The sequence below is a fragment of the Cupressus sempervirens genome, chromosome 6 (assembly GCF_028749045.1).
Source record: "Cupressus sempervirens isolate cs-2001-9-10 chromosome 6, ASM2874904v1, whole genome shotgun sequence".
In the NCBI taxonomy this organism is placed as follows: domain Eukaryota; kingdom Viridiplantae; phylum Streptophyta; class Pinopsida; order Cupressales; family Cupressaceae; genus Cupressus; species Cupressus sempervirens.
The window spans coordinates 578,944,791-578,972,053 of record NC_143123.1 but is presented as its reverse complement, the minus strand read 5'-3'; the positions used below and the strand labels follow the sequence as shown (position 1 = coordinate 578,972,053).

General features: G+C 37.0%; 1 protein-coding gene across 1 annotated transcript in view; it reads right to left on the bottom strand.

Annotated features, from left to right (window-relative positions):
- RPL24 (Translation protein SH3-like family protein) overlaps positions 1–26,496 on the bottom strand; it is a 62,737-nt gene extending 36,241 nt beyond the window's left edge. The window contains exon 1 of the mRNA XM_089788977.1: positions 26,345–26,496. Within this exon, the coding sequence (XP_089645103.1) occupies positions 26,345–26,434 (90 nt within the window). The 5' untranslated portion in view covers positions 26,435–26,496. The remainder of the gene's footprint in view (positions 1–26,344) is intronic.
- Positions 26,497–27,263: the final 767 nt, after the last annotated feature.

The following is a 27,263-nucleotide window of genomic DNA, read 5'->3' as shown; positions in this document are numbered from 1 at the left end:
AGACTGTTTGCTAACACTGCAAACTGCTTCTCCAAAAGCTTCCTTGCTAACACTGCAAGACTGTTTGCTAACACTGCAAACTGCTTCTCCAAAAGCTTCCTTGCTAATACTGCAAGACTGTTTGCTAACACTGCAAACTGCTTCTCCAAAAGCTTCCTGCCTTGCTCTCCAAATGCCCCCTAGACCCCTTTTTATACTACTCTCGTTGGTAAACCAACGACCGAGATTAAATCAAACCAACGGCTAAGATTAAGACAACTCAACAGCCAATAATAGAATTGGTTGCAAGGTGTCCAAAAGGGAATCTCTAAAATTAGTAAATAATAACCATTTACTAATTTTTGGCAAGTGGACAAACAGCTGTCCAAACCACCCATAAATACAACCGCTATTCATAGATAAGGACGAACAGCTGTCCAAGCTACCCATAAATAGTGCTGCTATTTCCGGGTCAGAAATAACAGCTGTCCAACTAACAATAATTAACACTCCCTCTTAGCGAGGAAGCTGTTCTGCATGACACCCATCTTATCTCTGAAGAAGATAAATTTGGCCTTTCCCAAAGCCTTCGTCAGAATGTCTGCTACCTGCTCATCTGTAGGTATGTATTGTAGTCGAACAACTTTCTTCAATCTGCACACGTGGGTCTCTTTGCTGTGTGCTACAAAGCCTTCTGGTTGTTCTATGTATACCTCCTCCTTCAACTCACCATTGAGGAATGCTGTCTTGACATCCATTTGATGGATCTGCCATCCCATCTGTGCTGCAAGTGAGATTACAGCTTGTATAGAAGTATACCTGGCAACTGGAGCAAATGTCTCCTCATAGTCTATTCCCTCCTTCTGAGAGAACCCCTTTGCCACAAACCTAGCCTTGTATTTCTCGATGCTACCATCTGCACCGTGCTTTATCTTATAAATCCAGCGTCATCCAACTACAGCCCTATCTGTTGGTCTAGGTACTACCTCCCACACATCATTCTGCATTATTGAAGAATATTCCTCAACCATAGCATCTCGCCATACCTGATGTTCTGCAGCTTCCTGATAGCTAGAAGGCTCACTATCTACCAACTGACTAACATAGTCATTGAACTTGGCTGGTTGTCTTCGCTGTCTAGTACTCTTCCTAGGAGCTCCCACAAACTCCTGAGTATCCCTTTGTGCACAATCTCTGATGAAGTGATATCTGATATCTATATGTTTAGACCTATCATGAAACACTGGATTTTCAGACAACTTGATGCAACTCTGATTGTCACAATGTATCACAGTAGTCTCAACCTTCTGACCAAACAAGGCTACTAACAACTTCCGAAGCCATATAGCTTCACATGTCGCCATGCTAGCTGCTATGTATTCTGCTTCTGCTGAACTTAGAGCCACAAACTTCTGCTTCCTGCTGAACCAAGATACAACTCCTGATCCCAAGCTGAAACAACACCCTGAAGTGCTCCTTTTGTCTGTTGTACTTCCTGCCCAATCTGCGTCAGTATAGCCTATCAACCTGATACCTTCACCTCGAACATATCTGATCCCATACTCGACTGTACCACACAAGTAACGTAGCACATGCTTAGCCGCTATCCAATGCATTCTCTTTGGTTCAACCATGAACTGACTAAGAGAGTTTACTGCAAATGCTATATCTGGTCTAATGTTGACCAAATACATAAGCGAACCAATCAACTGTCTATATAATGTGGGATCTACATCTTTCTCCTTAGATGTATCGTCATGCTCTGTGCTCACATCCGGAACACCTGTCACTATCTCACGAAGCAATCTAAGTGCTCCATGATGAATATGGCCCAACCTCCTATGCCATAGCTCTCCAAGATCTCTAGGATTATTGTTGCTCATAAGTGCCTTAGGAGTATCAAACTGCAATCTATAAAGGCGACCACTCCTAACTCCAATAGTTATGGGTGATTTCCAATCCTTGTGCTTAATCAACACATGTGTCCCTCTAAAGAGTACATTATACCCCCTATCCTGAAAAACAGATACAGAAATCAAATTCATACCTAAGCCCGGCACATATAACACATCATGAAGAGGAATTATCTTTCCATTCTCCCTCTGAAACTGAACAGTCCCTTTCCCAACAGGGTTGAGTTTGGACAAGTTTCCCATAGAAATCTGGATGTTGGTGTCCTCCTCCTTGTAACTGGAGAAGTACTCTCTAACTCCTGTCATATGAAATGACGCCCCACTATCTATATACCAAACACACTGTGAGGTTGAGCTAACCATACAAGCTATGAGTGCAAACTCATCTTCCATTCTGCTGGAGAGTTCTTCTGCACTTGCTGAAGCTGCCACCTGCTTCTTACCCTTTTTCCTCTCTGGGCAATCACTGACATAGTGGCCAAACTCGTGACATCCAAAGCACTTAACCTTAGAAAGGTCCTTCTTCTTCTTTTCACTTTGTGAATTTGATCCTTTGCTAGATCCCTTCTTTGCTTTCCCTTTACCCGCTAGGGCAACGTTCTCTTGTTCCACCTCATTTTTCTGACTCTTGTTGGCCCCATTGACAAGACTTAGTCTAAACTCCTCCTGAGTGAAATCAGTCCATAGTCGATCCCAACTCGGTAAAGTATCTCGTCCACTGACAACTTGAACAAAGACACTCCATTGTTTAGTAAACCCATTTAGGGCTATTCTCACTAGCTCATCATCACTAGGGCTATCTCCAACAGTTGCTAACTCATCCTTGACAAGTCTGAGCCTGGTGAGGTAACTTGTGACGTCTTCTCCCTGATTCATCCGGGTATTCTTTAGCTTCTCTCTGAGAATCAACTTCCTATTAGTGGTAGCATTCTGGTACAGATTTAGAATGGCGTCCCACATCTTCTTTGCTGTATCTAGCTCCGAGATATGTGGAACAATATGATCCTTGACACCATCAAGGATAATCCTCCTCGCTTTGGCATCGTCCTTCCTATATGCTGCAAGCTGTGTTGCATCCGTTGGTACAGGTACACTACTAGTAGCATAATCCTTGATACCATTCTCTTCCAACAATAAAGAAATTCTGGCCTTCCAGACACCAAAATTTGAGGCACCATCCAATCTATCCTGATCTCTCAAACCAGCTGAAGCCATCTCAAGGGTTTAAAGCAATAATAAATCTAAAGAGATCAAAATTTCTTTCCTAGGGAAAAACTCTTCTACCCTTAACAATGCTCTGATACCATGTGAAAAATCAAACTATTACAGTCACTGATTATTAATCTCCTATCACAAATGATTATTAAACTGCTGAAAACAAATTCTCAGCTAATATCGAAAAATAACACAACTGCAACTTCACTTAAAATACGGAAAGAAATGCGCAACAGAATCAACACAATATTTTCGGACAAATTGTCCCTGGAAAAACCCCTAAGGGAAAACCAGTTCTACAAATGAGAAATTATATTAAACTTCAGCAAATCAAGAGATACAAAATTCCTTGCCTCACACTGGCAGAACTCCAACAACCTCCTAATTTCTTCCGCTGATATTTCTCACTGCTATCCCTGCGCTAACACTGCGCCCTTGCTAATACTGCAAGACTGTTTGCTAACACTGCAAACTGCTTCTCCAAAAGCTTCCTTTCTAACACTGCAAGACTGTTTGCTAACACTGCAAACTGCTTCTCCAAAAGCTTCCTTGCTAACACTGCAAGACTGTTTGCTAACACTGCAAACTGCTTCTCCAAAAGCTTCCTTGCTAATACTGCAAGACTGTTTGCTAACACTGCAAACTGCTTCTCCAAAAGCTTCCTGCCTTGCTCTCCAAATGCCCCCTAGACCCCTTTTTATACTACTCTCGTTGGTAAACCAACGACCGAGATTAAATCAAACCAACGGCTAAGATTAAGACAACTCAACAGCCAATAATAGAATTGGTTGCAAGGTGTCCAAAAGGGAATCTCTAAAATTAGTAAATAATAACCATTTACTAATTTTTGGCAAGTGGACAAACAGCTGTCCAAACCACCCATAAATACAACCGCTATTCATAGATAAGGACGAACAGCTGTCCAAGCTACCCATAAATAGTGCTGCTATTTCCGGGTCAGAAATAACAGCTGTCCAACTAACAATAATTAACAAGAATATTCCCTAGGATCTTTGACTCTTCTAGGTCCTAAATATATACCTAGTAAATGAGAAGAGAAGAAAAGAAAATTAACCTAAATCAAAACATTGGCATTATTACCAAAACTTTTCCCCAAGAAAGGTCACGTGACCCTTGGGACAAGGATAATATGTCTTGTCAAAACAAAGATAATAAAATGAGGTGCTAACCAACAGCTAACCCCAAATAAAATATATCTATATATAGAAAATAATGTACTTAACTTTAAAATCAACCCTATGTGGGAGAGCAGACATTGGTCCCACACCACTACCACTCCAAGCACACGCTACCTTGAAGGGGGCACTGGAAAGGACATAGCATGTAAAGGGAAAAGGAGGAGTGTCTCCTTCCACATCACCCACCTTTCCCAAGAAAGGAGGCACTCGCTATGAGTATTCCCACGCCTACCAATACACCACCTCACATGGGTTCCCCATACATGCATGACCCACTCTCCTAGATGCCATCTTACTCAAAAACCTGAGAGTATTCACGCAATCCTCAAATATGAAGGAAGTGGAGGGGGGATGAATTTGATAGCTTGTACCAAATCGTACATGGCATAGTGCTCAAGAATGGGTGCTTAGCCCTATGTCACACCCCACCTTGTATAGCACCTTGGACAAATATTGTCCAATGTCATTTAAGTCACCCTCTTTCTTCACACACACAAGTTAGATTGAGAAGAGAGCACGTAAGCTTAGTGGGTACAAGGAGAGTCAAAAGGGGCATGTAGAAATAGGTAAGTAAAAAGGGAATAGTTTAGGAGGAAATGGGCGCATGGGGTAGTCTAGAGTTAGGGATTCCAATTACTTGGTAATTATCAATTAATGAGTTTAGTGGACGACAAAATTTAAGTTACAGGTTAGTAGGTATTGGGTAGAGTTGGTAGAAAATTAAAATATAATATGTATTTAATATGAAGGTTAGGAGTTGTAAAAAGGCAATTTATAATTAAGGGAGTTGTTAGTTGGGTTAGAATAGTTAGTGATTAATTTAGTTAGTAAGTGATTTAATATATATAATAAGAATAAGTTATCATAGATATTATATATATATATATATATATATATATATATATATAGGTTGAAAGTCCATATGTAATATATTAATGATGTAAGTGATGATAGTTTTATGTGTTAATATATATAATTAACGCTATTAGCCTATCATTGGAAGATTGAGAGTACATGAGCATAACCTATTAAGTAATTCAAGATTATTCATAAGATGAGTACAAAATTTGTTCGGAATAAACTAATGTATAGTAAGAGTACTTTCTCTTGGAAAAAAATTAAAAATTAAAAATCCTGTAAATAGGATTTGGAATAGGGAAGTGCAAAATTAGAACTAGGAAATTATTTAAATATCTTTTGAATTATTCTGGATAAAAGTAATAAAGCTATGTAAGAGTTGCACATAATTGGTTTGGCTTAACATTAAATGCGTCGTAATTCCATTGGTAATTTGTAGCTAAGAGTTCGATAAAATGTTATATAAATGTATAAATTCTAATGATGATAGAGGTTAGGAAATTCATCATGTTTAAAATGAACTAAGATCTAAGATTATAAATGAGATACATTCTAAGGACAATAGGGAAACCTTATAGATGTAGGAAGTGAACAACTGTAGTCAGAAACTACAATATGGTAATGCTTGTTTGGAGCCAACGATTGGTAATCCAACCATGACCCATAATCATAAAGCATAACATATCTTCATGTAATCCTACACTAATGCAGAGTTCAAGTATACACTAGGTTGATTGTCATGTTTTGATAACTGGTAGCCCTAACACATACTTACATCAAGAGCTTAAGAAGTTGGTTTTTGACTTCGTATAAATGTGATGTTGTACCAACTAAACGACTACCCTAACTCTCAACAAAGAAAGATATATATATATATATATAGAGGTGAACTCCGACTACTCTCGTTGGAATCAAATTGGGTTAAGATTTGAAACTATGTTGTAACCCTATAAAAATAACCGTTAGGAACTCCAATATATTGTATCTTCAATAACCTAGTAAAACTATGTGGAATTTCTTATGTAAGATCCTAAACATTAACTTAAAAGAAAAAAAAATTAAAAACTAAATTAATTAAAAATTAATAATAATAATTAATAAATAAATAATTAGTTGTGTTTTGCCCTGTAATTTTTGGGCATGACAAAGCACTCGGCACCAACACAAACTCGGCATCAACCACAAACTCGATAGCAACAGAGAACTCAGCAACAACTAAGAGCTCGGTAGCAACAGAGAGCTCGGCAACAATTAAGAAACAAGAAACAAGCAAGACAGCAATGCAACCCAGGATGCTCTTGCATAAGACAACCGGGATTGAAAGAAATGATTCTCTTGAATCATGCATGTGTCACAACCTGAGCTGAATCCAACTCAAATTAAGAAATCCATGTAGCATCTTCAATTGGTATGTTCTTCCACTTCACCAAATACTCATGGTAATCTTTTCCTCTTATATTTTTACCAACTCTTTGATTCAATATTTGTTCAACCTCTTCAATCTACTTCTTAGGATAATCAAATGATTCAACAACTTCATCATCTGACTCATGGTACTTATAAAAATCAACAACATTGAATATAGGAGATATATCCATGTCATCAGGTAACTCCATAAGCTTTACCACTGTCAAACTTCCTCAAGATCTTACAAGGTCCAAACTTCTTCAACTTCAACTTACTATATCTTCCACTACGAAATCTGTCTTTCTTCAAATGAACAAGCACCTCATCACCAACTTAAAAAATAGGATGTCTTCCAGACTTATCAACATTCTCCTTATATTTTTTATAACTTTGTTCCAACCTCAACTTCACTTCCTTATGCAAAGAATCCATAAAATCAGCAAATTCTACTCCTATAGCACTTCTCTTTTCTTCACTAGTAACATCTCTCAATTCAGATATTCCTCTAGGCTACATTCCAGTAAGAATCTCAAAAGGTGTTTCCCCTGTACTCCTATTCACATTATTATTATATGCAAACTCAGCTTGTGTCAATACCAACTCCGTATTATGTAGTTTATCTCCAACTAAACATTTCAGCAAGCTACCCAAGCTTCTATTCACAACCTTTGTCTATCCATCTCTCTGTGGATGGAATGTATAACTAAACTTCAACTCAGTACTCATCTTCTTCCACAAAGTCCTCCAAAAGTAACCAACAAACTTATTGTCTCTGTCAGAAATAATACTTCTTCGTAATCCATGCAATCTAACAATCTCTTTGAAGAAAATCTCAACAACATGCTTAGCATTTGATGTCTTCTTACATGGTATGAAATGAGTCATCTTAGAAAATCTATCCACAATAGCAAATATAGAATCATACCCCTTTGTTATCTTAGGTAATCCAAGAACAAAATCCATACTGATGTCACTCCAAGGTTTCTCAGGAACAACAATAGGTGTATACAAACCAGTATCCTGACTTACTCCTTTTGCAACTTAACAAACTCCACAACTCTTTACAAATTTCTGAACATCTTTAAAAATATGTGGCCAATAATACTTATCCTTCAGCAAACTCAATGTCTTATCAATTCCAAAATGTCCAACCATTCCACCACTATGCTTTTCTTTGATCGAATTAACTCTCATATCACTTCTAGCGATACACAATTGAATTCCATTAAACAGCATACCTTCTTGAATGAAATACTCATCATACTTACTCGTGTGATTTGATAGATTTGGTGCTCTGCACTCTCTCCACGCCTCAGAAAAATCAAGGTCAATACCATACAACTCCTTCATCTTATCAAAACCAAGAACTCCAACCTTCATCTTGGTCAACAAAGAACGTCTTCTGCTCAATGCATCAGCAACTCGGTTAGTGACTCACTCTTATGCTTAATCACAAATGTGAAACTCTGCAAGTACTCAACCCACTTCATGTCTCTGATTCAATTTATGTTGACTTCCCAAGTACTGTAAAGCTTTATGATCAGCATACAACACAAACCCCTTAGGACTCAAATAATGTCTCCACTTCTTCAAGGCTTGAACAATTGCATAAAACTCTTGATCATACACCTTCTAGCATCATTAAACTTCTCGCTAAAGAAAGCAACAGGTTTACCTTCTTGACTCAATACAACTCATATTGCACTACCACTTGCATCACATTCAACTTGAAATACCTTATTGAAATCAAGCAAAGCCAATACAAGTAACTTAGCAACCTTTTGTTTCAAAGTCTCAAAACTGTTATCAACTCCATGTGTCCATTTGAAGTCTTTTTTGTCTCCTCTCATTATCTCAATCATAGCATTACAAACAAAACTGAAATTCTTTATAAACTTCCTGTAAAAACTAGCCAAACCATGAAATGATCTTACCTCACCCACATTCTCAGGTGTAGGCCATTCCAAAATTGTTTTGACCTTCTCAAGATCCATTCTCAAACCATCAACTAAAATCACAACTCCCAAATACAAAATCTCCTCTTGCATAAAAGAACACTTTTTCAAGTTAATTATCAACTTTTCCTCTTTCAATCTCTGCAATACTTGTCTAACATGCTCAAGTTGTTCTTCCTTAGTCTTACTAAATATCAAAATATCAATGAAATAAACAATCACAAACTTACCCAAAAATCTCTTGAGAGCTTCATTCAAACCTCATGAAAGCACTAGGTGCATTAGTCAAACGAAAAGGCATTACCAACCATTCATACAAACCATCTTTTGTCTTGAAAACAGTCTTCCATTCATCACCTTCTCTGATTCTGATCTGATGATAACCACTTCAAATCAATCTTGGTAAAATACTTTGCTCCACTCAAACAATCCATTATGTCATCCATCCTCGGCATAGAAAACCTATATTTCACTGTGATCTTGTTAATAGCTTTGGAATCAGTAAACATTCTTCATTCTCCATTCTTCTTAGGTGCTAATAGAGCAAGTACAGCACATGGACTCAAACTTTCTCTGATCAAACCTTTCTGCAACAACTCATGCACTTGTTTGTTAAGTTATTCATTCTGTGCAGGCGTCAATCTATATAGTGCTTTATTCGGCAAACTAGCTTTAGGAATCAAATCCAAACAATGACTTATACTTCTTACTGGCGGTAAACCATTAGGAATATCCTCTGCAACAATTTCTTTATACTCATTTAGCAAAGTTTCAATTTCTGTTGGTACTCGGCTTCTACCAGTTTTTGTTGCTCGACCATCACTAACTGTTACTCAGTCACCATTGTTTTCTGTCACTCGGCTGCTACTGGTACAACTCAGCTTCCTAGGAATTATAGCAAAACAGACTTGATTCTTCTTCATTTCCTTTTCAAATTGCTTTCCATTAACCATGCAAATTCTCATAGTAGTACAATTAACCTCATCTAGACTTTCAATTGGCTTTCTCCCATTCACCCAAGAGTATACTGATTCAATCTTCCATCATGTGTAGCATATCTATCATATTGCCAAGGTCTACCCAACAAAATATGACAATCCATAGGCATAATATCACATGGAACTTCATCAAAATAATGCCCAATCTTGAACTTCACAATTGTTCACTTACCAATATCTTATTCTCATCTTTGATTCATGAAACATGATAAGGTTTAGGATGCTTCAGCCTCTGCAACTGCAACTTTGTAACTAATTCTTTTGTAGCAAATTTGTAGAACTTCCACTGTTAATGATCACCTTGCAACAATTTCTAGTCATCTTACATCTAGTCTTGAAAAGACTTCTCCTAAGGACATGTTCTTCATCACTTCCCTTATTACATAAGGTTCTTCTCACCATCAGATTTTCTCCAACCTCAGGTCCACTAGGTGAACCCTCAATGTCTCCTTGAACCGCAACATTTCTATTACCTTGCCCATTTTAAGAGGATCTAAACTCAAAGGATCTATGCCCTTCTTTACCACATCTAAAACAATTACCACAAAACCACCTCTAGAATAAGAATTACCTCTTCCTCGGTAAGAACTAGTACCTCCTCGGTAAGAATTACCACCTTTCCACTCGGTCTTGCCTTTGTCATCATTCTTCCATTCAGAGTTGCCCTTATCTTGCACAAAATTATCAGATCTACCACCTTCTCCATAAGCTCTACCTCTACCTCTACCTCTCTGGAATTTACCACCTCTACCTCTTTGTCTTTGTTCATGCTTCTCTATCAACATCTCCTCAGCGTTCAAGGCATATTTATATGCTTTCTCCACACTTTCCAATTTCACAAAACTTATTTCATCTTGAATCCTAGATCTTAATCCATTTATGTACCTTGCAATTTTCTCAACATCATCATCCACATGTCCAGATCTGATGTCCAATCTATAGAATTCCTCAGTATACTCCTTCACAGTCATGTCTCTTTGTCTCAAATTTTGCATCTTTCTCAACAAGCTAACTTGGTAATCAATAGGAAGGAACTTGTTCTTCACATTGTACACCATTTTCATCCAAGCCCTAATCTTCTCCTTTCCTCTCCTTTGTCTATCAATTTGCAAATGCTCCCACCACAATGAGGCATGACCCTTCAACCTAGTAACTGCAATTTTCACCTTCCTAATATCGGGAGTGTTTTCATACTCCAAGAACTTCTCCATATCAGAGATCCAATCCAACACAACATTGGTATCTAATTTCCCATCATAAGGAACAACTTCTATAATAGGCTTTGAGTTTTCCCTAGACAATACTCTCAACAATCTTGCCTCATCTTGATCTTCTTCAGATTCTGGATTAGGGTTTGGTGTTGTTGCTTCATTATCAAGATGCGCTCCTCTCCTCTGGGTTGTCTCGACAACATATAATTTGGTTGCAATTTGTCTCAATGTATCCAATACAACATTGTCAGCATTTCCTCTACCTTGAACCATCTTTACAATCAAGTTCCTGCAAGATCGTAACCCTTGGCACATTGTAGGTCAAATCCTCAGATCTGCTACCCCACAACCAAATCAACTTAAGGTTCTACACGATCCAATCTCCACAAGGATGAACCTTAAGCTCTGATACCACCTGACGCAAGGAAGGACAATGGAACTAGGGCCAAAGGCACACCCAGCTACCAAAGCCACCTGCAAGAGTAAGCATAGCGAAAACACAACACAAAGAACAGCAACCAAAGGAGATAGAGGAGCTAAAAACTTTATTGATTCATTAAATCATCAACATACATGCCCAATTGTAAGGCCTTCTGAGTTACTGCCAACATTACAATTCAAACTTCAATGATGATCTTTGCATTCCAACTCTACTTCTACTCTTCCTAATCCAACCCCAATAATCGCCTAAGACTCTACCCAAGACCCCTTTAAATACTTGCATGGTCACAAGTCAACCTGTTACAAATTATTAACTAAACAAACCCTTACATTAAATGCATAACCAAGCCACAAGTCGGCTCTCAACAAATATTAAATGCAAATATGAAATTAAATATGTGCAAGGTCGGCTCAAGCTGGAACCAAACACAGACAGCTCGGCCAAAGGACCAAAACAAATACTAGCACTCAGTACATACACAAGCTCGGCACTAACAAGCACTCAACACCAACACGAACTCAGCAACCACGGAGAACTCGACATCAACCGCGAACTCGATAGCAACTACGAACTCGGCACATAGAGAGAACTCTGCAACAACTAAGAGCTCGACAGCAACAAGGAGTTCAACAACAACTAAGAAACAAGAAACAACCAGGATAGCAATGCAACCCAAGATGCTCCTCCATCATATACACCGACCAATATTTGGCATACCTAGGATGTAAAATTTGCACAAGAATCCTATTCCTTGAGAATACCCTTTCACATAGGTCAGAATGGAAGTCTAAGTCCCTACCAGACTTATATCAAATGGACCTGCCCCTTTCCTCATATGGTCATCCAAGGCATCATAAGAAGCCCCAGACACACCCAACAAATTCCCAATTTGTTGCCTTTCATGCGCCTCTATCTTGGTCCATTCTGCGAGGAAGTCTCCAAGGCAATCAATTAACTCATAGGTATGAGCTACAAACAAGGCACAGTGAGCCTAACAAGATTAGTAGGAAGTTGGGCACGACAATAGGTGTCGAATTATGTAAGGCTAGCATTCATTCCAGGGATATTGATCTTTGCATTAATGGTCATAAGCCCCACTCTCCTCCAAATTGCTTGCCTCTCGACCATCTCTCTGGCAAACCCAGGATCAACCATCAAGTTAGGCAGTTGTAAATTCCATTCATAGGCCTTTAGGGATTCATTATATCCTATGAGTATACTTTTCAGACTTTGTTCGTTGATCTAGTAGCACACAGCAGAAGAGGAATGCTGACAATGGTTGTTGGGTCTGCACAGATTGCTTTGCTTGGAGATATCGAACCCTTTCCCAATCGTTGAGCATATCCTTTTCAGCCTTGATGGTTGTTCATATCATGCATCACAACTCCCACATTGGTCAAAGCAGCAAGGACTGCTCCCAATTACAGCAGCTCACCTCCCCAACACATTAAGAAAGAAGAAATATTGAGATATCAACAAATCAATACAAAAAATACCTTTTAAGTAATGATTCTTTCTAACAATACCCAAAGCTTCAAACTACAAGTGCACCATTCTTATCTAACATCTGGTTGAAGCTAGACACTGGAATTTGAAACAGTGCTATAAACATGCATGCAAAGTTTGCAATTGTGGGCAATACAACTAAGGGTGGAGACATTGCACCTGGTTTGTTTGAATGAGTACCTTCGAATAATGTCGTAATTTGGAATGCTTTTACCTGCACCCTTAATGCTTTTGACCATTATCTTTAGCAAACTATGAGAAGTTCTAATCGAGCCAGTGATAGAGACGCTATCGATGCCCACCTCCTTTGATCCTTTTATGCCACCCTCCATGGAAACTTGAGGACAAAAACGCAGCCACAAATATATCACTTGCGTATGTAATGAACCTGCAGAAGTCTGAAATGCAATTTGGCCTAACACAAGGCTCAAGCTGAAGTGATGATTAACAAAACCCTTATCATCTGCAGACAATAATAAATAGTACTTTTGCATCAATGTTCAGAAACACAAGACACCAATCTGTATATCTGTATATGAATTCCTCCAAGAAGAATATATAAAATTAACTTGACCCTTCATTGTCTTGTTGTTACCAAGTGAAGACCCTCCGTTGTCTTCACCCTTCATTGCCTTGATGTTACAAAGAAGATGAGATTACGTGTTGAATAATATATTTACTTATTTCCAATAAAGGCGAGAAGGATAACTCTGGCAGCTATAACATCAACACCAAGGAGGTAGGGAATGGAATCCTTCCCATGGCTAAGAATAAATGTTATAACAAAATGTAGTTCAAGCAGCAATTTCATGGAATAAATGCTATTAAGACATGTAGCTTAAGCAACATTTGCATGGAATACAGTATTTCTTTCTGGACAATTAGTCGACTAGTTAGAATTAGATAGTAGTCACTAGCTTAGCTGCATCTTATTATCATAATAAAGTAGGTTGCATGCTAGGTCTCATTTGTAGAGAAATGATTAGTTTCATGTGTGAGTTTTCATCTGCCCAGAAATGATCAAAGTTGTATTAAATATTACTGTCATGAACACAATAGCTTCATGCAAGATATTATTATCACAGAGAACTTATCTGCTTGCATGGGGAAACTTGGTGAGTTTTTACTTTACTGGTCCAATAGAAACAATACAAATATTGTAACTATTCACTGCAAAAGGATGTTAATACTCTTTACTCTTGTAGCTTGGACTTTTAAGTTGTTATGGACCTCTTGCTTCAAAGGAGGATACAAACTAACTTACCACAAAAGTTGACGGCACATTTTTTTCAATTTATTTCATCTCTTGAAAATAGATTTTATTACCAATAATTTACTTTAATCTGCATACAATGGTACTAGGTCCACTCCAGGACTTGATTTTTTGTCAACGTATCCAATAATAGCAGATTGAGATTTGTTTGAATTCATGTGCCAGCATCAGCTTTAACTGACATTTTTTGCAATTACTTCAAAGGGTAGTTATGACATGTTGCAAACAAAATCAATGAAAAAAGGAATTATTGATAGAAATCAAATTAACTATAACTATCCAAAGTTCCTCATGTATCAGAGAACCTTTGACCTGCTTTGTGTTTCACAATAAACAGCAAATAGACTTCTGCATCTCAATAACTTTTTAAGAACTTTCTAAAGTCTAAACAATATAATCTCTCAGCTGGGGTCTAATGGAGGGGGGATTCCTAAAAAAATAGAGCGAGTGGCTGCTGAGAGTTTTTAGGAATATTTAAAGGTGAGCAGTCCCATGAATTTTTCAGTTTGTTTCAGCTTAAAAAATTTATCCCCCAAGTTAAGGAAGCTGTTGGTCCCATGAAATTTTGGAGTGAAGATCAGCCTTGGATTAAAAATTTATGGTGTTGTTATTTTATTATCATAATTAAATTCTTAATTTTATAATATGCTATGTTATAATCTGTATTATATGCTATTTTGCAATCTTTATCTTTCTAAAAAAAAATTGCAGGATTCATTTAGTGTTGGTAGAAACATCATGAGCAGATTGTTAACCTCCCCGAAAAATTATCATGGCCCCTCCCACTCCACAAAAATAGAGCCATAAAATCATTTGAAGGCAATGGGAGGCAGGTTGTTGTATTTGCAATATCATTGCCCGTCATTGGAAATGTTGTGGCCGTTTTGCCACCCATCGCCCATGCCTGGGGCCCCTGTTCACATGCTTGGAATCCACCATGTTTTTTTTCCAAATGTTCCGACCTTTTTTTGACAAGTGTGAAGTGTAGTCTGCCATTTCCGGAGCGCGCCCCAGGGAAAGTCAAGTAATGTAAAATCCTTGACTGCCTTCAAAGTGCACTCTCCAAATAACTTGGAGTGGAAGTTCACAATGCGTTGGAATGTTTTGTGAAGGACAAAATTCTTCATCCGATTAAAATCCCACTTTCCACAAATTACAGAGCACACCTTTGGGCATGCCGCGGAATATCTCTCATGGACAAAAATCCGTAACTGCCTTAAAACCCCGCTCTCCACCATTTCTGGAGCACACTTTGGACAGTGCAGGATTTTTTATTTACTTTTGACACGGATATAATCCATGAGAATTTTGAAAATCCTGCTCTCCGCTCATTATGGAAGAAAAGTTTTGTTGTGGATTTTTTCATATGGAATGGAAACCTAGACGAACTCAAATCCCAAAGGCTGAGAAATTTCAGAATTCCAATATGAAAAGTTTCAGAGAAATTGTTAAAATTTGAAAAACTTGAAAATTTCTGAAAAAGTTCAGAAAATTGAAAAATTGGAGAAATCATTAAAACTTGGAAAACGTAAAAATCCAAGATGTCCTAAGAATTCCAAAGGGAAGAAAAAAGAAGTTTGGAATCCAAACAATAAAGGTTCGGGAAAAGTTTTAAAACTCAAAAAATTCTCGAGGATGAAAATCCAAAATCTCGCGAAAATTCCCAAAAGTGTGAAAAATTATAATATTTGAGATATTTGAGAAAAATCCTAAATTTGAAAAGAAAATCAATCGAAATCAAAAAAGCAAAAGAATGGAAAATTCTTCATAAATGGAAAAGTTGGATTCAAAAAAGCAAAAAACAATTTCCTTTAAAGGGGATTTTGTGGATTTACATGGAAAATTAAATATTAATTTTATCGATATTTAATTTGGTTGTTTTAAATAATAATCCAAAAAATAAATATTGGAAAAAAGTTGGAATGAAATTTGATTTTTTCAATAAAACATGGAAATTAATTAAATATTGATTTTAACTGATATTTAACTAATAAAAAATTCAAAAAATCAAAATGGGATAAATGAAGACTTAGCTAAAAGCATCAATAATGGCAACTTCTTGAAACAAACAGAAAAAAAGCGACAAGTAGAACAAAAGATGGAAACCTTGGTGGCTAAGTAAAGCAACTACCTAATTTTAGCCTACAGCTTTAAAGGCATCTTTTTTGAGGGATGATTTATATAAGAAACCCTTTCATTCATTCTTTCTCACACAGAAATTTGAAGAGCAAAATGAGAATAGGAATGAAATTCAAAGAGTTCAGAAAGAAGATTTTTGGGGAAACTTCTGAAATTGTTCTCTAGAAATTCACAACAGAGGATTTTGAATTTTATCAAAAAGGAACTTTTTCAATGAGTTGTGGAAAATTGCATGTTTCTTGTGGAAATATTGAAAAGTTAATCCCGAGAGGAATATGGAAATTTTGGCAAAAATCCAAAATCTTTGTCTTTTGGACAAGTTGTATCTGCTTTTTATGCTTTCTCTGTATAGTCTTATGTGTGGATATTTTCTCTTTTGTGGGAAAGAAGAAAGGTAGAACCCAAGGGAACAAGAGAAAAGTGCAGACAATTGATAAAGAATGAAAGGAGAGGATTCTATCCTGAATCCAAAATTATGTCAAAGTGGGCAGAAATCAGAGATACACGCCTCAGCGGCCTTGATTTGATTGATTTTAACCAGAGAATGCTTGGATATAATGACCATCATCCAACACACCTAGCCACAAGAATTGTGAGAAGTGGAATTGTTGTTGTGGCTGGTTTCCCTCCTTTTCAGCATCTAGAGTTAATTGTGGAATGTACCAAACACTACAATTCTAGGGACAGAACCATCAAGGATTCTGAAAGAAATATTCTGGCAGATTTTTCTCCGGCATCCATTTCTAAAACTTTTGGGATTCCTTCTCACCCAAGGATGGTCACAAGAACATAGGAGCAAACACTTAGAATCTACACCTCTAGAGTCCACTTCTGTGAAGAAATAATCAACAAAAGATGGTTGAAAAAGAATAGATCGCATCATTCCAAGATTCCTAAGGAAATAGTATGGCTCAACTTGCAAAGGGAATATAGCGACATGATCATTATGCTAAGTCGCATATTTGGCATGCCTCATTCTTATACATTTGAATCTTGGATGTGGTATTTTGTTGAGCAAGTAATGGAGGAAGGCGACAGAATAGATTGGGTTGGGCTCATAAGTGACAATCTAAATGAACAGTTGATGAATCTAGAGCATACAAGGAAATTTTACATGAGCTCTTATGTCATCTACATGCTAGCACGGAGAATGAATTATGGTGGACTATGATACAAAGGACTGATTGGAAGCGGAACCCAACACCTCTAAGTTCATGAATGCTACCCACAGTTGCATTTATATTCAAAGGATGATTACATGAGGGTTAATGATACATTTTCCATGCTCATAGTTAGAACACTACAAAAGAGGCTACATATGAGATTGTCAATGGGCGCGATGAAGTTGGTCGAAGATTATGGCGCCTGATTCATTCAGTTGCCCACCTTTTCATACATCCGAGTTCAGGGATTCTCCATGGAGCCATACAAACTTCCCAGGTACCCAATGGACAAGATGGTCTTGTTAGAGCTTACTCAAAAACTTACAGCCTGTGACAAGATCCAGAAAGGGAAGAAGAAGTTGGGATTATAGTTCCCAATTTCCATAGGATAAGGAAAAACTGAGGTATGCCCATGTCTAAAGGTTGCAGAGAGATCATCAAATGAGCTCCACTTCTTTCGTCTTTGCTGTATCCAAAAAGGAATGATTTTGATCCTTACAACTAGATCTCATCAGTAGGAGGATCAAAGTACCAACACAAAGTTCACTTTGAAGACTTTTGGGCGAATGCAGCAGATGAGAATGAGATTAGAAAGAAGACGCATTCAAGATTACCATTGAACATTATCAGAACATGCAACATATTCAAGGTTCCTAATCAAATGGAAGAGGATCCAAACGTGATGCGAAAGGGATTCAATACAGAAATGATAGCTCAACCATATGATTGGAAGAGGAAAGAGGTTACAGATCTGGAAGCTCTTTCAAAGCCAGTCTTGGATTTTACAAAGTGGTGGATTGAGCGTAAGCTTGAAAAATTAGTTGCACCAGCTAATGGATTCACATATAGGTTGCTTGGTCACAGACCACTTACAGATGAAAGATCGGGACAAATATCTGAAGGGACTGTTGAGGAAAGAGGAACTCCATCTGAGGATGTAGGAACCAAGAAAGGGAAAGAGGTATCTTAAGAGAAGCATCCTAGGATTGAGGAAGTCATCCAAGAACCTCAAAATAAGAAGAAAAAACATGGAAATGCTCCCTCTTCTTCGAGTCGCACTCCAAGTGTTCAAGAGATAGAAACATTTGAAAGGCGGGATGTAGGGACAAGCATAAGGAAATTTGAGCGAGAAGAAAATTTGGATAAGCCAATTCATGATAGACTAAGTATAAATGCCTATGAAAAATCCATGCAAGAAAGGGGGAGAGATTAAGATATCACTACAAAGGAAAGTCTCGCTACAATCTTAGAGCGAGAAATGATTAACGATGGAGATGGTCCACTAGAGGAAGAGGCTCCAGCAGTAGCAATACATCTTCCAAATGTTGAAGCCGTAGCTACTGAAGTAATCGTGGATAGTCCAAGAGGTGAAGAGGAGATTGACATTCGAGCAGTCCACAGGAAAGAGCAATTGGTGATTCCAGGGGAACAAAGTATACCCATTCTAGAATGGTTGAGGCAAAGAATTCAATTGAGTCAACAAAAGGACGTTGATCCAACAATTGAATTACAAGAAATTTTGGACCGCGCAAACCAATCGGAAGAGCAAGGGAAAGCAAGAAAATATACTAAATTCATCAAAGGAGAATTGGGGTCCAAAATCTTGCAGATTGCAACTCCCACAGTCGACAAAGGCAAAAATCAGATTGCTCCAAATAAATACCATGTTATGGAAATAAATCTTGGTTAGGCCTCCCGAAAGCAAATATTAGAAGAATTTGATGACTCTACATAGGCTTTGAAGGTGGTGCATGGTGCAAGAGCACCTAGTCATAAAGATATTGGAGATGATCCCAAGAAGTATTTTAATTATTTAATGTAATTCCATATGTTTTTATGTAATATTCCGTGTAATAAAATCAACGGTAATGCCTAAAGGCAATAAATGTAAAGTTGTCAAGAAAGTGCAAAACTATAAGTTGTAATATTGCAAAAAGTGCAAAACTATTGTAAAAAGTGCAAAAAGGGTTAAGAGAAGGTAAGAAGTTGGTTGGGAAGTTGTAAACCACCAATGAGACTATAAAAGCTTATGTATGGTCGAACCAAATCAGAATTGAAAGAAATATTTACATTTGAAACAAATCTGGAGTGATTCTAAGTTGTTTTGATTAGTTTTTCAGTTTTTATGTTGGTTCCAAGTCTTGCACGGCCATGTACGGCCTGGAAACCTTGTAAACTCTATGTATTTGGATATAAGGATTAATAACCTTCCTTTTGGTTTTGGTTTGGAGTGATTATGTGGAGAAATGAATAATTTATGAGCATTTTGGTAAAAGTGCTTGTCTGCAGATTTGGGACTCCCTGACAACAGTCATGTTGAAGCGCTTGGTACTGACACATATGGAAGAGTTACGAACTCTAAATGGGTTCATTGGAAATATATGTGAATATAGTTTTATTTCCATTTCGTTTGAGTCGTTTTCATTGAGATTTGTGGAAGTTATACACTTCTTAGTGAAAACTGTTTTTTTTAAATCTTCAATGCAGTTGCAGGTATAGATTTACATGCATGTAATGATTTATGCATTGGAAGATTCAATGACTTACATTTTGGGAAACTAGATTCAGTAATCCTTATTATGAAATTGGTTTGGGATCAATTGATTTTGTATTATGAAAGATATGGGATGCCCTAGGCAAGGTTACAATTTTTGTTACTGATTTATGACAGTAAAAATGGGTCTTGGTATAGAGATCGTAACTTGTAATCTGTTCATTGGATTGGTCTCAGAGTTGGATATGCTTTAGAGGGGCTAATTTGGAACAACTCCTTAAAATGGTTTTTCAAAAAAACATTCACAAACAAAAGTTATGAGTAATAAATTCTTGAATAGAAATCAGAGAATGTAAATGGTGAAGTATTGGTAAACTTTTATTGGAAAGTCTTATGTTTTGCCTCATGAGATGTCTAAGAATGGAGTTTATCTCATGGATTTTTATGGGATCAGCATGTATCCCATTCATTGATTTCTTTGTATGATTCTCTGCATCAGATTGGTATCAAAGCTCTAAGAAATGTATAACTTCCACAAATCTCAATGAAAATGACTCAAACGAAATGGAAATAAAACTAGATTCACATATATTTCCAATGAACCCATTTAGAATTCATAACTCTTCCATATGTGTCAGTACCAAGCGCTTCAACATGACTATTGTCAAGGAGTCCTAAATCTGCAAACAAGCACTTTTACCATAATGCTCATAAATTATTCATTTCTTCGCATAATCACTCCAAACCAAAACCAAAAGGAAGGTTATTAATCCTTATATCCAAATATATAGAGTTTACAAGATTTTCAGGCCGTATATGGCCGTGCAAGACCTAGAACCAACACAAAAACTAAAAAACCAATCAAAACAACATCTTAGAATCACTCCAAATTTGTTTCAAATGTAAATATTTCCTTCCATTCTGATTTGGTTCGACCATACATAAGTTTTTATAGTCTCATTGGTGGTTTACAACTTCCCAACCAACTTTTTACCTTCTCTTCATCCTTTTTGCACTTTTTGCAATATTACAACTTATACTTTTGCACTTTCTTGACAACTTTACATTTATTGCCTTTAGGCATTAACATTGATTCCATTACATGGAATATCACATAAAAACATATGGAATTACATTAAATAATTAAAATATTTCTTGGGATCATCTCCAATATCTTTATGACTAGGTGCTCTTGCACCATGCACCATACTCCCAAGCTTCGAAAAAAATTCCATGTCCCATGGAAATGCTCTGGTGAGAATTTGTAAACAAATATGTTGCCTCTTTCTCTTCATCAATGAATTGATACATCCTTTTCTTCCTCTATTGCTTTTAAATGACTCCTATCAATGGATTTTATGCTAGTTGTCTTCAATAGTGCTTCAGCCATTGCACAATCCACTCATCCATGCCGCATTTGTCCCTCACCTGGGAGTTCTATCATGCCTCTCTCCCCAAGACTGTTGGTAACACACAATAGAACAATCTCTGGCCCTGGATCATTTCTCATGACCCTCTTGGTAGACATTCATGTCCACCCACTGCAGTCGAGTGAACCGGCACCAATCTGCAACCAAAACTTCATAAAAAGAATCTGAAATAAACCCAACATAGGGTTAGGTCCTAGTGTGAATCCTCACACTCTCAAGAGCTTCTAGCTCTGATACCACTTGATGCAGAGAATCATACAAAGAAACCAATGAATGGGATACATGCTGATCCCATAAAAATCCATGAGATAAACTCTATTCTTAGACATCTCATGAGGCAAAACATAAGACTTTCCAATAAAAGTTTACCAATACTTCACCATTTACATTCTTTGATTTCTATTCAAGAATTTATTACTCATAACTTTTGTTTGTGAATTTTTTTTGAAAAACCATTTTAAGGAGTTGTTCCAAATTAGCCCTTCTAAAGCATATCCAACTCTGAGACCAATCCAATGAATAGATTACAAGTTACGATCTCTATACCAAGACCCATTTTTACTGTCATAAATCAGTAACAAAAACTGTAACCTTGCCTAGGGCATCCCATAACCTTGCCTAGGGTTAGGTCCTAGTGTGAATCCTCACACTCTCAAGAGCTTCTAGCTCTGATACCACTTGATGCAGAGAATCATACAAAGAAACCAATGAATGGGATACATGCTGATCCCATAAAAATCCATGAGATAAACTCTATTCTTAGACATCTCATGAGGCAAAACATAAGACTTTCCAATAAAAGTTTACCAATACTTCACCATTTACATTCTTTGATTTCTATTCAAGAATTTATTACTCATAACTTTTGTTTGTGAATGTTTTTTTGAAAAACCATTTTAAGGAGTTGTTCCAAATTAGCCCTTCTAAAGCATATCCAACTCTGAGACCAATCCAATGAACAGATTACAAGTTACGATCTCTATACCAAGACCCATTTTTACTGTCATAAATCAGTAACAAAAATTGTAACCTTGCCTAGGGCATCCCATAACCTTGCCTAGGGTTAGGTCCTAGTGTGAATCCTCACACTCTCAAGAGCTCCTAGCTCTGATACCACTTGATGCAAAGAATCATACAAAGAAACCAATGAATGGGATACATGCTGATCCCATAAAAATCCATGAGATAAACTCCATTCTTAGACATCTCATGAGGCAAAACATAAGACTTTCCAATAAAAGTTTACCAATACTTCACCATTTACATTCTCTGATTTCTATTCAAGAATTTATTACTCATAACTTTTGTTTGTGAATGTTTTTTTGAAAAACCATTTTAAGGAGTTGTTCCAAATTAGCCCCTCTAAAGCATATCCAACTCTGAGACCAATCCAATGAACAGATTACAAGTTACGATCTCTATACCAAGACCCATTTTTACTGTCATAAATCAGTAACAAAATTGTAACCTTGCCTAGGGCATCCCATATCTTTCATAATACAAAATCAATTGATCCCAAACCAATTTCATAATAAGGATTATTGAATCTAGTTTCCCAAAATGTAAGTCATTGAATCTTCCAATGCATAAATCATTACATGCATGTAAATCTATACCTGCAACTGCATTGAAGATTTTAAAAAAACAGTTTTCACTATGAAGTGTATAACTTCCACAAATCTCAATGAAAACGACTCAAACGAAATGGAAATAAAACTATATTCACATATATTTCCAATGAACCCATTTAGAGTTCGTAACTCTTCCATATGTGTCAATACCAAGCACTTCAACATGACTGTTGTCAGGGAGTCCCGAATCTGCAAACAAGCCCTTTTACCAAAATGCTCATAAATTATTCATTTCTTCACATAATCACTCCAAACCAAAACCAAAAGGAAGGTTATAATCCTTATATCCAAATATACATAGTTTACATGGTTTCCAGGCCGTACATGGCCGTACAAGACCTGGAACCAACACAAAAACTGAAAAACCAATCAAAACAACAACTTAGAATCACTCCAGATTTGTTTCAAATGTAAATATTTCCTTCCATTCTGATTTGGTTCAATCATACATTAATTTTTATAGTCTCATTGGTGGTTTACAACTTCCCAACCAACTTCTTACCTTCTCTTAACCCTTTTTGCACTTTTTGAAATATTACAACTTATAGTTTTGCACTTTCTTAACAACTTTACATTTATTGCCTTTAGGCATTACTATTGATTCTATTACATGGAATATCACATAAAAACATATGGAATTACATTAAATAATTAAAATATTTCTTGGGATCATCTCCAATATCTTTATGACTAGGTGCTCTTGCACCATGCACCAGAAGGATAAGCTGAAGAAAGTGGAAGAAGGGTACAAAAAACAAAAAAGAGAAATTAGGGCTTTATGTCAGTACATCAATGACTTGCCTCATCCAATAAGAGAAGAAGGTCCATCATTTGTCCCTGCAACAGGTGTTTCCATTGAAGTGGTAGGTGACATTAACAGAATCAAGCAGACTGCTCAAGGTGCAAAGATTTGGGTTGAAGGAATTCAGGAGGAAGCCTTCAAACATGCAGAAGAATTAGTGCAAGTTCATAGTAGGGAATTAGATCTAGTGCATGGAAGAATCTTGGGTGGATAAGCATATTTACCAAAATGAGGTGATTGTCGACATTCAGAATCTGATGGAGACCCCAAAGCAAGAATTGATTGATGGTCAAGTTATCAGCGAGGGGGATGTCTATGATTTTATTCGATGGTACAATGCAGTGATCATGGCTAAGAAAATGTTTGAGAGCTTCACCAAGGAATCCACTCCATGGAAGAAGACTGTTGACAACATCAAGCAAGGAATATCCAACGCAATTGCATCCTTGTTATCACGAAGATTGGTGGAAGAACAAATGACAACTGATAATCTGAAAGTGAAGTTAGCGGAATCCTTTCAATGTCTATGAAAGAGATGATTTTGAGAACTTCTCCATCTTCTCAAATACAATGCACACTACTCAAGACTTGCTACCAGATTGGGATGAAAGCTTGGGAAAGGCAAAAAGAGCAATTGCAAATCTAGAATTCAAGCAAGAATCTGCAGTAAGCATCAATACAGAGGAGTTGGAAACAGTATTGGATATATTCCGCGCCTTCAGGTGGGGAATCAAGGAGAGATGCATTAAACGCATAGTGGGTGTTCTTAGTGGTTATTTATTACACCCCACTCCCTTCCTAAACTAGCATGCATAGTGGGCATTTATTACCCACTACAATAGTGGTTCCTTGTTGCATTAATGTAGAGTCGTTTTCTTTGCCCTAACCCTAATTAGGGTTGATGTGGCATGATCTTGGCCATCGGTTATTGTAATCATCAGGGCTGTCTGTTGTAATCAAGGACCTATATAAAGGCCTCATTTCTCATTTGTAAGGGGGGATTTTTATGAGATTGTTGCTATGAGCTACTGAGATGATAAAGTTTTCATTGAAGCTTAGTGAATACTTGATGTGTCTTAGTGCTTGCTTGTTCTCTTAAATTCCTTCAACTAGATTAAGTTTAGCCTAGTTAATGTGTGGCAATTACAATAAAAAATATGATGGTGTATTGATGAATTCCTTTGGTTCATACTTTTGACGTTTTAGTGATTCTAACTCATTGTGCAAAGTTAGCCTGAACCACTTTCATGCATATGCTTAAGTTCTATTATTCATATACATTGTTCTTTATGATGGTGTATGCGGTGGGATGAAAATCTTTGGCATAGCCCTTGAAGATTGCACCAATTCACGCATAGTTGTAGTATAACTTGGCGAAGCGGAGTTAGGTAAATTGAGGAATTTGTCTGCCCGAGTACTATTTATTGTCATCAATACCCTTAGGATTAGAATAGAATTCCTGAACTCTATCCTATTTAATTTTTGCATATTTTGTGAAAACTCCAAAAAAGTACTTCATTGCAAAACCTTGAGATAGCTCCCACATCCAATATGGCTTGAAATGAATCCAAATAAACACATAAGGCCCCTTGTGATCATCAGCAAATCACATCAACCACCGATCTTATCCACAGTCAAGACCTGACATTAAAGGAAATTTGAAGTCATCGTATGATCTTCTAGCAATCTTAGCATACACGAGACTTTATTCAAGAGAGGATAAGATATTTCGGTATTTTGTTTAACTGTTTGGTGGGTCATAAAACACACATCAACAGGAAACGTGACTTCAGCAAAGGACATTTGCGTGAAGTGACACGAAGTTGAAAACGGATACATTCAAATAATTAGGATATGAAGGAAACAATGTCAGAATGCAAATAGCAAGTACAGTGATCTACAAGATTGTACCACACTGTAAATTTTTTAGGATCCCTGGTTTTAGAAAATGAACATCGAACGAAACTAAGGAAGCTCAGTATATCAATCTCTACTAATAGCATATATGGTCAATCAAAAAATGGTTTTCCCGTGAAGTTTAATTGACTAAAACACTAGCAATGAGGGTTCTAATCCAACAGAAAGCTGCAGGCCACCGTGTATAAAAGGGATGACGCAATTCATATTTTAGGTAGAATTTAGCAGAAGATTATTAACCCAGCCTTGAGAGCATGTGATTCTGTTTCCCACTTCCAACAAAATAAACATGTAGATATTGTAGGGATGGGAATTGCAGAGCTAGTGTGGCGGGGCAACTATTTTAAAAAATTCAAAAAATGCCCTAACAGTGTGCCAATATTACCTACAAACCGCTATGTGAAAATATAATGTTTAGTTACAAGTCATAACATAGTTTTTGGAATCCTGTGGAAGGCGGTCAAACAAAGTTTGGAGAACTATTTCTACACATGGCAACCGCATATAGTCCTCTTAAAAAGTAAACATCCTTCAAAATGATCTACAGGCCAATTAGGCTTAAAAGAAGACATTTCGTCTGGAAAAGCGTTATTTATTGATCGTCAAAAAAATAGTAAGAAAATTTCTCAGCTGCCCCTGAAAACTAGCTACAAAATATGGAAACTCCAGCATTTACAAACCATCCTCTTATCTATGAGTGAAAAATTGCTCAGATTGTTTTCTCCTCAACTCCTAGCAACTTACTTTATTGCTATGTTTTTGTGGTGTTTCGGAAGAACCGAATATGTCCAAATGTGTAAGATAAAACTAACCAGGCGTGGAGAGCAAATAGTAAGGTTTTGGCCAAAGAGTGTGGAGGAAGAAAGAACCGCATTGAACTGAAACTGTGCTACAGACGCCATTGCCTCTCTCTCGTGCCGTCTCTACTTTTGGTCCCTATTTCATTCAATCTTTTTTCTATCTTATCCACTGTGGCCTCGCCTTGTTTGTTTTATAAAGAGTACACAACTTTTTTTTAATCTAAATCTCTACGTATTCCTATTAGTCTGTAATTTGGCATATTTGAAGTTCTTAAATGGTAGGAATATCAAATTTTGATGACCATGTTTTATTTCTATGACATAAGTAACATTTATTGTTTTGCAATCTAGGTAGGTATAATGAAAGTTGTCGGATTTGTCATATATGTGTAGGATCAAAAGTTATTATTTTTAGTAGACATCTAATGGGGGAGGTGGATTAATAATTGTGACCTTTTTACCATGTTGACTTCCAATTATTACTATTAAAGGAGTCCCAAAAATTAATGCACATGTACCAATAGTTCATCTCACTCGTACTAATAGTCGACCATTTTTTAGCTTTTTGGGTTGGTGATTGGCCCACTTGTGCACCACTATTAGGACATTTCACAAAGACTACTGGGACATTTGATCACAGTACTGGCATTTTAAGTGAATGACTATTAGTGCAAGAACATGGCGAGTATCAAGTGACACTTTGATAATGTCATTTATAGACCACTTGGCATAGGACAATCTCTATAGAGAGATCTATGAATGCCTAGAAGGAAAAACCTTAGCTTTAAGCTGTTAACTCGCAATCGAAGATACACCAAAAAAATTGACAGAATCTGACTTATGGTTTAGGAGTTCTAGGAGCCAAAAGTTAGCTTGAGTAACTACTAGGTCATCGTCCCTATATATTCCCTGTTTGCCCCATCAACCATTC